The sequence below is a fragment of the Dasypus novemcinctus genome, chromosome 17 (genome assembly GCF_030445035.2).
Source record: "Dasypus novemcinctus isolate mDasNov1 chromosome 17, mDasNov1.1.hap2, whole genome shotgun sequence".
In the NCBI taxonomy this organism is placed as follows: Eukaryota; Metazoa; Chordata; class Mammalia; order Cingulata; family Dasypodidae; genus Dasypus; species Dasypus novemcinctus.
This window is the reverse complement of record NC_080689.1, coordinates 10,955,908-10,972,251: the sequence shown is the minus strand read 5'-3', so window position 1 is coordinate 10,972,251 and position 16,344 is coordinate 10,955,908. Positions and strand designations below refer to the sequence as shown.

At 38.4% G+C, this 16,344-nt stretch overlaps 1 protein-coding gene across 5 annotated transcripts in view; it reads right to left on the bottom strand.

Moving 5' to 3' along the window:
• Positions 1–1,234: 1,234 nt before the first annotated feature.
• The window catches only part of MRPS9 (mitochondrial ribosomal protein S9), a 66,051-nt gene continuing 50,941 nt past the window's right edge, over positions 1,235–16,344 (bottom strand). Inside the window, exons 8-12 of one of the 5 annotated variants that reach the window (XM_058278263.2) lie at positions 14,343–14,508; positions 13,450–13,558; positions 8,953–9,122; positions 6,875–6,996; positions 1,235–4,291 (exon numbers count right to left, since the gene is read on the bottom strand). In XM_058278263.2, coding sequence (XP_058134246.1) covers positions 6,905–6,996; positions 8,953–9,122; positions 13,450–13,558; positions 14,343–14,508 — 537 coding nt within the window. In that variant the 3' untranslated portion in view covers positions 1,235–4,291; positions 6,875–6,904. Of the gene's footprint in view, positions 4,292–4,771; positions 4,838–6,705; positions 6,997–8,952; positions 9,123–13,449; positions 13,559–14,342; positions 14,509–16,344 lie in introns of those variants that run through there. The other 4 variants (XM_058278268.2, XM_058278266.2, XM_058278262.2 and 1 more) reach the window with 4 other exon arrangements.

Genomic DNA, 16,344 nt, shown 5'->3' with positions numbered 1-16,344 from the left:
TCTCCACACCCCCCATGCTCCTTCTTTCCCTCCCGTATTTTTCTTCCTAGCAACTCCACTATGTGAAATACCAGGTACTTGACTTATTGTTTCCCCTTCTGCACTAGCTCCAGGAGGGCTGCGATTTTGTGCTTTGCTCCCTGGGACACCCTCAGCACCAGGCAGAGTGCTGACCCATAGTAAGTGCTGGATGAAACAGACCATTGTTAGGGGAATGTGCACTGACAGGTAGGAACAGCTCTGGCTGCTGGGACTCAGATTCCTCCACTTTGCAGCTCAGTCTCATTTTTATCACCTGCAAATGGGAAGCTTGCACTAGGGGGAGGAGAGCAGATGCTCTGGTAGCCCCTGCCCTGCCGTGCGTGAACATCCCTAGTCCAGCAGGCGTCTTTCCTGGCAAGGCAAACTTGGATTCGGAATCCACCCAGTACAGAGCTCCAAGCAGCCACAAACAGCCATCCACACGCTGTGATGCCCAAGCCTCGAGCTCTGACTCTCCCATTGCATCATCATCTTGCTGTGTCACTCCCACGTCCTCTCATGGTAAATGGAAGCCCAATTGCTTGAGCCACATCTGCTTTCTGGAATCTTAGTTTTGAAACTAAGTCTTTATGCAAGAGCCATCTGTAGATGTAAAACTAACCAGATAAGCTCTTCATTCAGGTCAACTGGTCACAGAAATAACCTAAGAAAAGTGTCTCACTGCATTTCATTTGGGAATGCAATGCATGAATCTTTTCCAGAAACCCCTCACTTCTGTCTAGCTCCACAGTGTTTGCCATAGATGAGTACTTTCTAAAAAAAGCTTTTTATGGCAATGTTGCATTAAAAAAAATAAAATCCTCTCACATACCACTGCTAGGCACCTTGAGTTTTTGTCAGCTTGGTCTCATTTTTTTTGGAGACGTTTGCTTAAACATGACTCCATTTTCTCTGGCATAAAAGTCACAATAATATATACTCTATAAACACCTGTACTTGTTTTCCATGCCTGCTGCAGCAGATTACCACAAACATGGTAGCTTAACACAACACAAATTTATTATCTTATAGTTCTGTAGGTTAGAACTCTAACCTGGGCCTCAGTGGGCTAAAATCAAAGTGTGAGAAGCTGCATTCTTTTGTGGAGGCTCACAACCATCAAGGTTTTTTTCCTGGAGGCTTGTGCCACCTTAACGTTAAGGCTCTGGATTCATTCTGCTGGTTCACTTGAAAGTATCAAATATAATATACATTTTACTCGTTTAAAATTTTATTTATCCATTTAAAGGTTATAAACAGATTCACTGAGCACAAGCAAGTTACTGTTACTTTGCTTAGTGATTTCAGAAGTTAATCAAATCATTTAATGGTATTGTTAAAGACTTTAGTATCAGAATGAGCTGGGTAACAGCTATGTACTCGACGCTGGGAATGAAAACTTTACCCATCAATTTACTTGCGACTCATCTTGTTACCCTCGACGCTCACGTCATGCTCCCTGCACAGTGTCATATCCCATTCCCATTCTCGTGTTATCCATGAGTGGTTTACACTGTGGGGAGCTAGATTTCCAATTTTAAGATTGGCTTTGGAGTTTTAGGCTTACTAGAGGTCATCAAATTCTCCCTTCATATCCTCTTCCCAAGATTATGTCTCAGGGAAGCACCATGCAGACACCTGGGCAAGATGTTACTGGGAAGCTGCTCCTTTCCGCAAGGTACTGCTCATTGTTTCATTCAGATTGCAAATGCAGGAAGTGGGCAGGTAGGGGTTTGTGTTTGGGGGTGGGCAGGAAGTGGAGGGCTGTGAGTACTTTTGGACAGGACCCCAGATGGAAATGAGCCAGGCAGTCAGGAACACCTATCACGTACCATTCACTTAGATGGTCTGGGCTTATATTTAGGGAATTATGTTTGACGATAAAATTAATCCACTAATTTTAAAGGTAGAGACAGGGAGCAGGTGTCGCTCAGTGGTTGAGCACATGCTTCACATGTACAAGGTCCTGGGTTCAATGCCCTGTACCTCCTAAAAAACAAACGAAAAACAAAAATTTATAGGTACAGGCAAGAAAATCAGAAAGGGAATAAATTGTGATAAAATTTGACTATAGGAATTGTGAATGTTTCCCCCAGAGTAAGGCTAGGGTTCTTAATTCAGTGCATAGACCCCCAGACACCGCAGGGCTTTAGGGATTCTGAGACACCCTCAGCATGGCTGTATGACATTGCTTGTATATTTAGTTTTCTAGGGTGAGAGTCCTTTGGTTTCACTTGATTCCATTACCCTCAACGTGGATTACTGGCAATTTTACTTAGTCTATCAATGCATCCCATTCTAAAAGAAAAAAGTGCTGACATTGTGCAGGATGGCCTCTGGTTTGGACTGTATTTGTTTGCAAAGATGCCTCCACAGAAAGCTTCCACAACCTGTGCGTTAGGTCACAGCTGATCGACCCCCTTGACGTGTTGTGTGGGGCAAGTCAAGGCAAAGGGAGACGTGATCAAGGACACCAAGGACACCAAGCCGAGAGATGAAGAAATCACTTAGTACTCAAATACCATATTGGGATTGCTTTTGAGTTGGTTATTTCCCAGGCAGAAGAGGCCTGGGTAGAACTGGAGGAAGGGCAGATGGACAGGCTGCAGCGCCATGCACAGGAACGGCCTCTGCCGGTCTAAATGCGGTCCTCGCCTTGAAGCGATTTTGACGTTTTCAGACAAATTGGGAACAGCTGTCAATCCAAGGACCCGTCTCAGGTTAAGTTTTCTGGTAGCTGAAGCCGGGAGCTGTCTCTATTAGCTGGGCGAGAAGCCTGAGGCTGGCAGAAGATGCGGAGAAGCTGCTTCCTGACCCATTATGTGCCAGGTTGACACCAGGCATCACAAATGTGGCCTCTAGTGTCGCAGAACTCCAGGATCTGAGAAAACTGCTGTGGTCCCAAAGGTAAAGCGCTGAAAGCCAAACAGCAGACGGGGTGGCCAGAATTGCACCAGGTCACACCCCTCCCGCCCCACCAGGGAGACTCAGTGCTCAGCTTTACCGAGCTCCCAGGCAACACTTCACAGCCGAGTACTTAATTACCTTCTAATTGTTTTCTCTGTTTGTTGTGTTTCTCTAATTAGACTCTAAGCTCTGAGGAGCAAACCTCTGATTTCACTATTTTTTTGTAACCTTCTTACTGGACGCAAAGGAGTTATCGACAAGTATGTATTGCCCAACTGTAAGAACAATCCAGACTGCCACCCGCTAGGTGAGCTGCACACTCTCAAGGAGGCTCATTCCTCTATGCCCCGTTGAGGGGGCACAATGGGTGGCACGGTTGGGGATCAGCAGACTGGAATGGCTGGCTTGGAGGGTCTTGTAGGGAGAAGGTGGAAAGAAGACTGTAAAGTGGGGAGAGGTCGTATTTTCAAATGCTAAGGAGACGAGTGGATGATGTGTCCACTGCCCCGGCGAGGCTGCGGGAGCGCTTTGACTGGCACCCCACAGGCCTGCGATGACGCCCTCCAGGTTAAGACGGTCTAGGGATAGCCCCGGATGCACAGTTCTGTCTGGGCAACTCACCACCTTCTGGGAATAGAACTCTGTCTTCTAGGAATTGTTCCTTCTCCCACTTCAACCACATGCTTCCATGGGTGCCACCATGACTCCAACATGATTCTAGTTTCCCAGACCCAGCTCATATGCCATCTGTCATTTCCTGGCATTTTTAACAAACGCGGAGAAAAGCAGTACAGAATGGTGAGGCGTTAGGTTCGGGAAAGGACAGGGAGTGTTTCTTGCCTTGAAGAAGGCACAGCCCTGCAAAGAGAATGAAGCAGAGACGCCCAGACGGGGTTCTGCGGGCATCTGCATCCTTGGAGCTTAAGGCACTCCCACCATGCAGGGCGGCTATGCAGCTCTTCTCTCAAGTCCATCAGACACCCCGATAGCGTCCCAATAAATCCCCCCTTTTAGCTTCAAGACAGTTCGAGTTCTACAACCTGAAACCGAGAGATCTAACTATTGGCTAAAACATAATACTCAATTTCCTTTATCAATTAAATACCTCCTCCATCATTTCCTCCTCTCCTTTCAAAGAAGCAACATTCTGAACTTACAAAAGAGAAGTTCAACTTAGTAATGGGAGACATTTTGAGGGAACAGTTTACTTCACAAAAGTAATGAGGGTTTACAGTGAGATTAGATACAATTATGGAGAACTCAGTTATGAATCTTTCATTCTTGACATGGAGAGAAAGGCCTCACACTGTGAGGCCGGCTTCCCTGGAGAGGTTTCAATCTTTTCTAGAAGTGCAATCAAGACCTGGGAAAATGGAAAAGAAATAAATCTGCTGTTCTCCTGGACAGTTTTCAGAGATGATCCAAAAATGATCCTAACTTTTATTAAGATTAAATAGCAGAATAAAAGCAAAGTAATGAAATGTAGTATGAATTTACTACTCCCCTCCTTTAAAAACTTTTCCTAGAAAAAACTTCTCTGGTTAATGTTTTTAACTTTAGTAAATAAATGTTTAATGAATGAAAATCAAGTAACAAAAGACACTAATGTCTATCTATGGATCTTTTTTTTTCTTTTTAAACATGTTCTTGTCTCTTGATTTTGGTGAAGGCTACAGCCTTCCAATTAAAGGCACCTGACTTCAGTATTTATAAAATATACTGAATCTTCTTAAAAATCTGTTTAAGTTCCTCACAGAGGTTGAACACATTCAACATCTATGGAGTTTCATAAATCCAGCCTAGCCTAGGTATTTTAATAGGAATACTAAGACAATGGACACACCTGGTCTACAATATCCAATCACTCCCACATTTATAGCATCATGCAGTCAAGTCAATGAACTTATTGCTGAAAAGAAAAAAATGTACTATATGATTGTTATTCATTTTCAATGAAATCTTGTTTATACCATTACTATTCCTTCCCTCTTCTAAACTCTTGCTCCCTGTGCTTTTAACTGAGACTTAGAACCAACATTTACAGAGCACTCCCTACAGGCTGGTTGGCTTATTTGCATTTTACTTAACCCTCCCAATCCTTAGAAAGGTCCTATTATTCTCCCCACTTTGCAAATGAGCCATCTGAGTTTAAGGGGGTCAACTCGTCCGAGGTCACACATGAACCCCAGAGGCCTGTGTTCTGAACCTCTCACATATTGGCTCAGGGTGGTCTTTTATTTACTTTTATTATAACTCATCATATAGGCATTACATTTAGAAAGCATAATAAAGTGAACACCTGTGATCCCACCGCCCAGCTTAAGATAATGACCAATACCTGTGACGCCCTGGTGTGTGCCTCAAACTTCCATTCCCACCTGGGGCAGGTCCTTTATAACGGTAGCCTCCTTCCTACCTTGAATCTTCGCCACCTTCCCCCACTGCATTCAGTGCTACACATGAAAGCCAGATTCATTTTCCTTAAGGAAAAAAAAAAAAACTCCTAATGCTAGTGGTTCCCAATATCCAATATCATGGGGATGGACCCCTTTGAGCTGCTTATGAGAACAATGGACCTATCTAATCTATCTCTAGGAAAAAATGCACACATACCTAAAACTTGGGAAAGTATTTCAAGGTTTCATAGACCTCTTAAAACTAGAGTGACCATAAATTTATCATTCAAACCAGGGCACTGGGCACAGATTCTTTTTTTTTTTTTTAATATTTCTTTCTTTCTCCCCACCCCCTTGTTGTCTGCATTTGCTGTGTCTGTTTGTTGTGTGCTCATCTTCCTTTTAGGAGGCACTGGGAACCAAACCTGGGAAATCCCACGTGGGAAGGCGCAACTAATCGTTTGAGCCACCTCTGCTCCCTATATTGAACTCATTATGTTTTCCTCGTGTCTCGCTGCTTCCGCTTGCCACACCAGCCTGCTGTGTCAGCTCGCTGTCTTCCTTGTCTTATTTAAGGGGCAACAGAAACCAAACCCAGGACCTCCCATGTGGTAGGTGGGAGCTCAACTGCTTGAGCCACATCTGCTACCAGATTCTCATTATCTACTCATAAGGGTCTTGTGAGGATTGTATGAGTTCTTACACTTATTCATAAAGTGTTTAGAACAGTATATGGCAAATGGTAGGGGCTACAGGAGCATTAACTCTTACTGTTGTCTTGAGGCAATAATCTCATCTAATGTCTTTTAAAAAGGAGCTCTTATAGTCTTTCCCAATGATGCACACACAGAAGGTGTTCAGAAAATACTTTCCAATAGCTATGTCCAACAAAGGTGGCTGGGATGTTTGATTAGGTCAAGAACCAAGGGCTGGAAGGTAAATGCTTCCTGCTCCTGCAGTAACACCGTGTTTACAAAAGAGCCTTTGCCTCCAGTCTGAATGAAGGAACAAGGAAGTGCTTAAACCTGCTTTTAAGCTCTTCTTGGTCTGTCTCATATTAATATATTCTACAACTCACTAAGTTATAGGTGGAATAAGGCAGATTATTAAGTGCTTTTGCACTTTATCTTATGTGATCTTCACAAAAAGGCAGAAGAGGTTGGTAGCACAGACATAACTACCCCAATCTGACATAAGGAAATCAAGACTCAGAAGACGAGGGCAATCTGTGAAGTTTACAAACCCAGCATTTCCTTCAGACCCAGTACTTTTGCCAAACACCACAGAGAAAAAGCATGAGGAAGTTTACAGATGCCACATATTAATAGTGTACACGAGTATACATACACATACATATAAAATATTATTTGAATTCATCAAACAAAATTGAGGCAGTTTTATTGTTCTAATTTGTATGATAATCCTTGATATTTTGTTTCAGAATCTACTTTTACAAAGCAGCACTTTTTCACAATGCATTTCTCATAGTGTTGCCCTTGCATTGGCAGCAAATATTATGTGGCTGCCATGTGCCAGGCACATATAGACACCTTTTCCTCTCCTTTCCTGTGAAAAAATACTCAGCGCTTCTTCCAGGTAAACTTCCTGCGGGCTCCCTCTTGGCCTGGCTTCTTCCGTTCTCTGACACGGGGATCTGTAGTAAGTAGTCCAGCTGTAGCATAACAAGAGAAACACTTAATAAATGATGGAAAATGCATGTTGCCTAGCATGAATTTATAGGTACTCTTGGCAGAAAAAAAAAGCTAGAGGAAAGCAACCAGACGTATATAATTCATCAGCCTAGTAGTGATTCTATGAGAGCAGTTTACTTTCACTCTTTGATATCTTCCCAATTTCTGAGATTAACCCCAGGGACATTATTTAAGAGTTTGCTTTTCTGATCCTATGAAATCTATTACTCCTTTTTGGTTTTTAAATTTGGTCAACTTAAGATAAAGCTGTTCTTCTTTAGGCAGGCACTTCATTGCAATGGAACATATCCTACATGCCTATTACAGGGGCAAGGATTTTAATGGAGACAAAAGATAAAGAAAATATAACATTGTGTGGCAAAGTACAAGGAAGTTTATAGATGTCACCTATTAATAGTATACATGAATATACATATACACACATAAAATAATGACAGGCAAATTTGAGAAAAGACAGTTTTATTTTTCTAATTTGTATGATATTCCTTGATATTTTGTTTTAGAATCTACAAAATAAACTTTAGAGTTGTATTCGCAGCATAAGCAGTTCATTTCAGAAGAATAAAGTCCGTTTAAACTGGAAGCTTAGCTCCATCAGGAACAATGAGGATTTCTAAGCAATAAATGACTTACTCTTAGAGTAAGACCCAAATGAAAGAACCCTTGCACTGGCTGGGGTCACAGTATGTCAGTAAAGACCACAGATGTGAAGGAATATCAGTGATGAAAAAACTCTTAAATTGCTGTTCTAAGTATATAAATAGACCATAGTTTTTCATTACCTTTTTTATTCTTCTAACACTAGCATTTCCTCTCATTATATATTATAGATCTTTAGATGGACATGTAGCAAAGGAAAACTTCAAATGTCTATATAACCCATAGGCTTATTGCACTTGTACCTAAAGGACATGGAACAGAACAATAGTATTGTGGACAAAATGTAGGCAAGACCTGTCTAAATCCTGGTTAAATTTTAAGTAATAATGCTTTACTACTTTCAGATATGCACAGTAACTCAAACTAGCAGAACTGTTAAGTCTTAACAATTTATTTTAATGACTAGATCTGATTCACATATAATGGCAAAATGTTTATATGCAAATGGATTTTTAAAAAGGCTTACATAGGTTAAACAATAGGCAGCACTTATTTACACCACAGTATTAAGAGTCCCAGAGGTTGGAGCTGGGAGGGACCACGGAGGTCATCTAGTCCATCCCTCTTATTTAACCGAAGAGGAAATGCAGACTAGTGGTGCTAAGTGACTTGTCCAGGCTTCCAGCTCTTTTCCCCTTCATAAATAGTGCAAAAATAATCTTCAGCTAGGACCTGATTTATTTATAAATTTTAAGTCAGTACTCGAGTATAACAGATTGCATTCTTTTTCACACTGTACAGGGAGTCCTGTATTCACAACCAGATGATAAGGTCAAAGTGACAAAGTGGAGTAAAAGGAAAGAAAATTCAAAGTCAACATCACAGTGGAAAAAATGAAAATTTCCAATAATTTTGGAAAGAAATGCCTTAAAAGGTTTTAATATTAAGTAAAATAATTATTACAAATTTCTTTGTTAAAAAACAACAACACAATTTATCTGTTAAACACAATTTTAGCTAAGCACTGCTTAAGCTGAACAAAAGGCAATACCAACTTTCCCAAATCATTGGGCTGAACTAAAATTTTGGCAGGGCCCTCTCTACTCCCCTTTCTTTCTTCTAATTCAAGTTCACACCATAGAAATCAAAAGTGAAAATAAGTGTTATTCTTCTCTGAAAAGAGAAGCCAGCAAAACTGAAATATGAAATATTTTACTGAATATTTTCTCACTAAGTTCAGGTAACTACTGCAAGAATCAGACAAACACTGGTAGACTGAATCGTGACAATCAGGCCTTTCCCTCTCAAACTCATACCTTGTCTCATCCACTCGACTTCCGCCTCGGTGACAAAACTGCACAAGGCCTTTGCAGTCGCCAGGCGGATAGCTCCGGCCTGTGCTGATCTCCCGCCCCCAGAGACTGAGCAATCCACGTCATGTTTTCCGAAGCGGTCCAGGAAGTGAAACGGGAACATCAACTGTTCTCTAAAGCACATCATAAGTAAATACAGTTAAGCTCACCATAAGTCTGCCTGACTTTATAAACTATAGAATTCTGAATATTAACAGAAAATAACCCTGTAAGGAGGTCTGAAATTTGGGGAGTTTCATTAGTAAGTGGAATCTAATCTTTCTGGATCCAATGATCAGATGTAACAATGGGTCTTCGGAAGCAGTTAGCAAATGCCACCTGGATTCAATGAATAAAGTATACTATAATGTATGTGCATAGTTTATAATGCTCATTTCAATATGGTTAGTTTTTAAAGTGACTAAGACTATATCCAACTTTTTCCCCACGGAAACACAAATTGCTCTTACGCATCTCTAAGTTGCAGGGTCCTGTTACCTTCCTGAGACCAAGCGACATATCCCACAGCAACCCAAGTCAGGCTTACTTCATCAGTGGAGGGGAAGAATCCACACGGTCCCAGGCAAGCACCACAAGGTTAGCGAAGGGAACAGAGAGGACACATGGCCCTGGGCCTTCTCTAGCTCAGCTGAACAAATAATTCTGGAATGCCATTTATGTGCCAGGTACAAAGCTCACAGCTACCTCTGTCATGTACTTTGATTCTGCTATTGTGCCTTAATATCTCTGCTGAATTTTTATTTAGAAGTCAATTTTTATTGCATTGTTTGCTTTCTCTGATGCTGTAGCTTTCTAGACCCCGACTAAAGCTTATTATAACACAGTTAAGCTGGAAGATGGATAAGGACAGGGCATTCAAGCGTTGCTCTTTGTACTGTTCTAGGAAAATAATCACATGCAGATTGGACAGAAGAAGACCTTCAAAGGGCATAGCAAATTGGAATTTGTAACAATACAATACAGGGATGAAACAACTCCTAAGCAACAATAACCAGTCTTGTATTGCTCTTTGAAACAAATGCTTCAAAGTAACCAAATAAAAAATAGCAAGGTTAAAAAAAAAAAAGATACTATTGTAAGTAGTGAAGTCCTGTTATCATAATAACTGAAGTAAATTTAGAGACGTAATATCTAATTGTACTGTTTCATTTTTCCAGCAAGGAAGTAGAGCCCAGATGGATTCTACAGGATTGTCCCCTGCACAGATAATCAAAGGAGGTCTGTGCAGTGTTCAGCACACAGCTAAGTGGATTAGCCACGAGTTAAGTTCTAAGATAATTTTCTGGACAGATGTTAGTTTGGGTGCTTAAATACTAATCTTTCTTAATTCCTAAAAAATTAAGATTCTCTAAGAAGTGCTTACATAAAGAAACTGAGGCTAAAATTCAGGAAAAAAGACCTCCAGATTTTTGTAATTTAGTTACTAAAGATAAAGTAATGGAGCCAAGGGAAGAAAGAACCACGAGGAAGAGTCTTTATGGTTGGAAAGATGGTGGAAACTTCTTGCATAATACTAAACTTATAAATGGATGAAAACATTTCCAAAGATTAACAATTGAAAAGAGTCATGACACAGCGATCAATTTTAATTAACCTGGACTGCAAACTAGTACACACAAGAAATTATTACAAGGCAAGAAAATATTTCATAAATCATTTTCTCTCCTCTCAGGAATCTAACATGAAATCCTGAGTTAAAAGAACCAAATTAATTTTGTTCTTTGTTATGTGACTCAAAGTAATTTTGAAAAAAAAAAAGCTTCCTCATTTATATCTTCCCTGAATTCTACTCCTATAGCATGCAATTTAATATATAATTACATATTCTCTTTTATTCTTCTCTAATTGCTAAAAATGCTTATCTTGTCTCCCCCATTACACGGTTAGTGCTGTGCAAGGAATCTACTCTTTTGTACAGATGATCAATTAAGAGCGGATTTATTGGTTGACTGACAGAGCAAAGGCCTTTCCAAATCAGAAAGGTTATTAAAACCTTGTACCCCACAGTACAGACATATAGCAAACAATGTTTGTTATATTAGGCAATGAATGAATAAAAAATTTCTAATGACTTTGGGAAGAGAACATAGTAAGAATTCCCAATGATCTGTTTGTTCTTAGTAAAAACAGCCTAAGAAAGGACTCTTAAGATAAATAAGATGTTCAACTGACTCTGAGCCAAATAACTTAAGAGATCTACTTCAGCTCCCAACTACCAATTAGAGAAGTCACCTTTAAGCAACTTGCCTAAGCTCACAGAGCTAAGAAACAGCACTAGAAGCAAGTGCACCTGATCAACGGTAACTTCACTGCTGAATTTGTAAGCTCCTGAGCTATGTCTGCAAGAGGAAAAGCCAGACTATAGCTAGCATGGCTACCCCAAAACCCCGACAGCTACTTAAAAGATTTTGGGTGCCCATTCCCAACAAGAACAACCTTAGACTTCTCAACCTGAGAGGACATGTCTTAAATAGCTCTGATATCTTCATAAGGCCCAGAATAAGATAGACACATAGATGATATTTAGTAAATGTTTGGTGAATTCAAATAAAAGAAAGAGACTTAAGAATATAATTTAATTGTAAGATCTAGCCATAATCGAGACTTACTATTAAATCATTACAAGTAATATCTGAAAATTCACAGACAGGCAACTGGTCAACTACCATTCCTCTATATAGTTCTCAATGCTGAAGCTACAATATCCTGTGGTACAGGCAGCAAGGAACAACATAAAACTCTGGAAAGTCCTTCTCTTGTTTTCCATAAAGGAAATAAGAACGTCCTCAATCCCCTTCCTGTAAGGATGATAGTAGTTCAGCTCATATTAAATGGAGTTAGTGGGATACTTCTTGACACACACATAGAAAATAAGTACACATTGTCAGAAGTAATTACTCTGTTCAGAAGTTTATGCTTCATTACAAGGGCCCTCTTTTCCTTACATAAGCACTGAGATCAGAAGAGCTTTAGCCCGTTTACCTTAAATATTACAACACTTTCAGGGAATAGGAAAGGGATTAGGAAAGAAGGAACTAATCGTACATTCAGAGAACTTCTGTTACTTGTGAGTAATGACAGTAACTACTGAAAAAAAATATTAACTATCTCAGAAAGAGCTCTTCATTATAGTAACAATTCACAAATAAATCTGAAATGGGTATATTTAGAGGATTTGGAGAATTGTTATATCTATTTATGATTAATGTCTATTTCCTCATGGGATACAAAGTTTAAAAAATAAGACTGCCATATTTAGCACTAAGCAAAGGCTGATGATTTATTATTTTAATCCATGAATGGCAGGTTTCTTTGCTTGCTTATATATATATATTATATATATATATAAAATCAATTTCCTCTAAAAAGGAAAAAATCCAAAGTGATAGAGCAGAGCTTTTCTAATATTTATGATCAGTAAAATCAACAAACAAAAATCCCAAGAGGGGAAGCAGATATGGCTCAAGTGATAGGGTCTCCGTCTACCATATGGGAGGCCCCTGGTTTGATCCCTAGGGCCCCCTGGTGAAAAAGAGAAAGCATGCCTGTATGGCAAACCAGTGCCCACATGGTGAGCCGAGTGCTTGCATGGTGAGCTGAGTGCCTGCATGGGTGCCGCTGTGGCAAGACAAGTGCCCACTCAAGTGCCCACGTGGCAAGCCGAGTGCCTGCATAAGTGCCCATGTGGCAAGCCGGTGCCCACGCCAAGTGAGTCACACAGCAAGATGATGCAACAAAAGAGACAAGGGGGAGAGTCAAGGTGAAGCACAGTAAAGACAAGGAAATGAGATGGTGCAATCGACAGGGAACCTCTCTCCACATCAGAGATCCCCAGGATCGAATCCTGGTGAGTCCCAGAGGAGAAAGACAAGAGAAGACAAAAAAGAGAAAGAGATACAGAAGATTACACAGTGAATGGACACGGATAGCAAAAACAGGAGGGTAGGGGAAGGGGAGGGGAAGGAAAAGAAAAACCAAAACAAACAAACAAACAAAACAAAAAACAAAAACCCCAAGAAATCAACTTGAACTTTTCCTTACCTGGTGGTTGAAATAAATGGTAAGTGCCAAGGTTGGCTCTGGTGGTGGTTGTTTCCCCACCGAACTAGGGAAACAGAAGGTGGAAATCTACTTTGCTTACATTTTGGCATGGTCTTTATTTCAGAACATAAGATATATCCAAGAATACTCAAGTTCCAATAGGAACTGATGAAAAGAGGAGGAAGATTCAATTAATAGAGAATTCTAGAATTCTTTCTTAAAAATCTGGAAAACTACAAAAGAAATAGAACACCTGCCCCCTAGCTGGTTTGCTAAACTATGCTGGTAAAGAGAAATCATTATTTGGAAAATTACAAACCTTCTTAATTGGTCATGACGTATTATTATAAAGTATATTTTCTTTAAAAACAAAAAGCAAAATCTAAAACAATAACTAACCTGTCCTGTATCACTGGGAAGTAAAGCAAATAATCAATTCCATTAACTTTTATTTTTCCACTTCCACGTTCATAAACTACTGCTTCTGCTTTTGCACTCTTTCTTTTACCTTTAAAAATATAAAATCCTTATTAGTAAAAATTTTAAGGACCAATCCTTTGAGACAGGTTATTTTTTATCCCCCCCAAAAAGAACCATACAATTAAGTATATAGGAAAGTTCTGTAACTATTACAAGTTGAACAAAAATAAAACAATAAATTACAAATTTACATAGCATTCTTCTTCTGTAGTTTATAAGAAATCTTGTAATAAATATAAGGAGTATGATAACATACTTGTAGAAATGAAAGGACTCCTCAGAAAAGGTCACATTTCTGTGAAACCATTAGTTGAAAATGACAAAGAAATGATGTTACATTTCCTAAAAGTCACAAATATATCTTTTAATAGGTCAATCCTTAAAAGTTATACCATGTCAAATGTCTTTGTATATGTACAATGAGAATATAAGTTGATGACCTGAAAAGTTTTCACATTACAGTTTTTGCAGCTGACATGCAGAGTCACAGATTCATTTCACAGAAAAAAACATTATTATTTTATTATTCTATCAGTTGAAAAATATGAAAAGAAAGATTTAATAAAATGTGTTAATATAATTGTATAGGTATGTATTCACATTTTTTCCTGGGACATCATAAGGTTCAATTTTTAAAACCTTGAATAGAATCTTAAGAATTAGGAAATCCAAGGTAGCTATAGCAAAAAATAAATAAGCAAAAAAAAAAAAAAAAAAAAAATTCAAACGAATATCAGAGCAATAGCAAATAAAAATAATTGTAATTTCTCAATCTTTACTAAAGTTATTTTCTCTCCACGGAATGTCATTACCTTCACATGTGCTGAAGGCCATTCCTTGCTCGTCATACTGCAAAGGTTCAATCAGGTGTTTTTTTGATTGAATAGTTACACTTCTGCGAAACCTCTGCACAAATTCTTCAGCAACACCACATTGCAATGTCAATAACCTTTCTAGCAGCTGAATGAAGTGTATATACTGCAGACAATAAAAATTCATTAGAAGATGCAAGTGTAATTGCATTTGCTAAATTTTTTCTATTTTTATATACTTGATCTTTCCAATGTTGCTTTTCTTGATGAATTCTGACAGGATGACACTTCTGCATCTTCATGCTGCTTTTAAAACAGCATGCAAATGCATCACTTTCCTGTGTACCTTTAGTACTAAATCTTTTCTTTCAAGAAACAAAGAAATTTATCATTCAGAGAAATGTCAATTTCTTCATATTATGATTATATGAAATTGAGATGTAAGTTCATTTTTGAAAAATATTTAGATGATCCTAAAGTATAATTTCCACTTTTATTAGAACTGTATCAAGAGGAGCTTTAGAAATAATTTCCATTAAGTTATGTACAGTGAAATGGAAATAGTTTGATTTTGAGAAAATGTACCCCTTAAATTATATTTCATAATACATTTGGCAAATACGTCTTTGGCTGTTCAAGCTGTGTTACTTTAATGTTTATGATTTCCTTTAAAACCGAACAATCAAGCTATTTAAAAATTCAAGAGACACTTGACTTAAAGGGCAACCTCTTGAAATAAATTATCCTTGCTACTCTGTGCATTTTTTTTAATAGTTCTTGAACATGTGATTAGAAAGTAAACAACTTGGTATTAACCCCTTAAAATTAGAAGCCAGAATAATAATTTTAAAGTGTTTATGCAGAAGGAAACAACGAATACTTGAGATCTCTCGTTAAGATGGACTGTAAAATGCAGTTTTTTATAAACTTATTTATGTTTTTGCCAACCCTAAAAATCACATTCTTGTCACCATTGCCTTTGTAGTGAAAAGTTGACATCAATAATGTGAAATACATAAAAATCAGATAAATGAGATTAGGATTAAAAGATTTGCTTCATATACAATTCCCTGTGATATTATAATAATAAAGGCAATTTTCTACGGAAGGGTGAACTAGCCACTGATGGTACCTGGCCTGCAATAGCTTCATTCTTCCTGTGAGTTACAGGACTTTATCTCCTGCGTTCTCAGCTATTCTCTCAATTCCATCTCCTACTCTATAACTACCCCTTGAGCCTAACAAAGGGTTAACTACAGGTTTCACCTAGCCTTGCTCATGACTCAGAGTCACTGGCTAGCCTTGTTCTTCAATGTTGATACCAGCCACAAGTCTTGATTTTTTCTGATATCCAATACCCCCCAAGTATAGAAGATAATCATATATTTATAAATATATATTTTGTTTGTATTGTTTTAATAATTATATACCTGTATTGGAGTCCTTGGGATCTTTCCAAAGTTAAAAACAAAAAATAAAAAAACAAAACCAACAACCTGTATTATAAAAATCAAAGCAACCACAAAACAGGAAACAATAAAATGACACTTTCATTGAAGCAGAGAGATATTTTTCAGTTAGCTCCAAGTACAGCTACACTGACTAAGCAATTAGAGTATTAGAAATTAACTCTGGATCTACCATTAACCAAATGCCTTAACACCTTTGGCTAAGCAAATAGCAATTTTTCTCAATCATTAATTTATCCAATATGTTAAATAAGAAAAAGAGCAATTTAAGTACATGATTTAAAAGTCTACTTTATGGCAAGGTGCAAACAATGCTAGCCACTGACATGGAAGAAGCAACTGTTTTTGGAATAATTTATGAAACTGTATCTATACTCAAATCTTTCAGGAAGTAATCTAAATTTAGAACATCAAATATTTAAAACATCAAACTTCCTTTGATAATGTTGGGACATATGAGAACATTTACAAAGTAAGAATCCAGTAAAGATGGAAATCTTATTTATACGGCATAAGATTCAGCTGGGAACCTG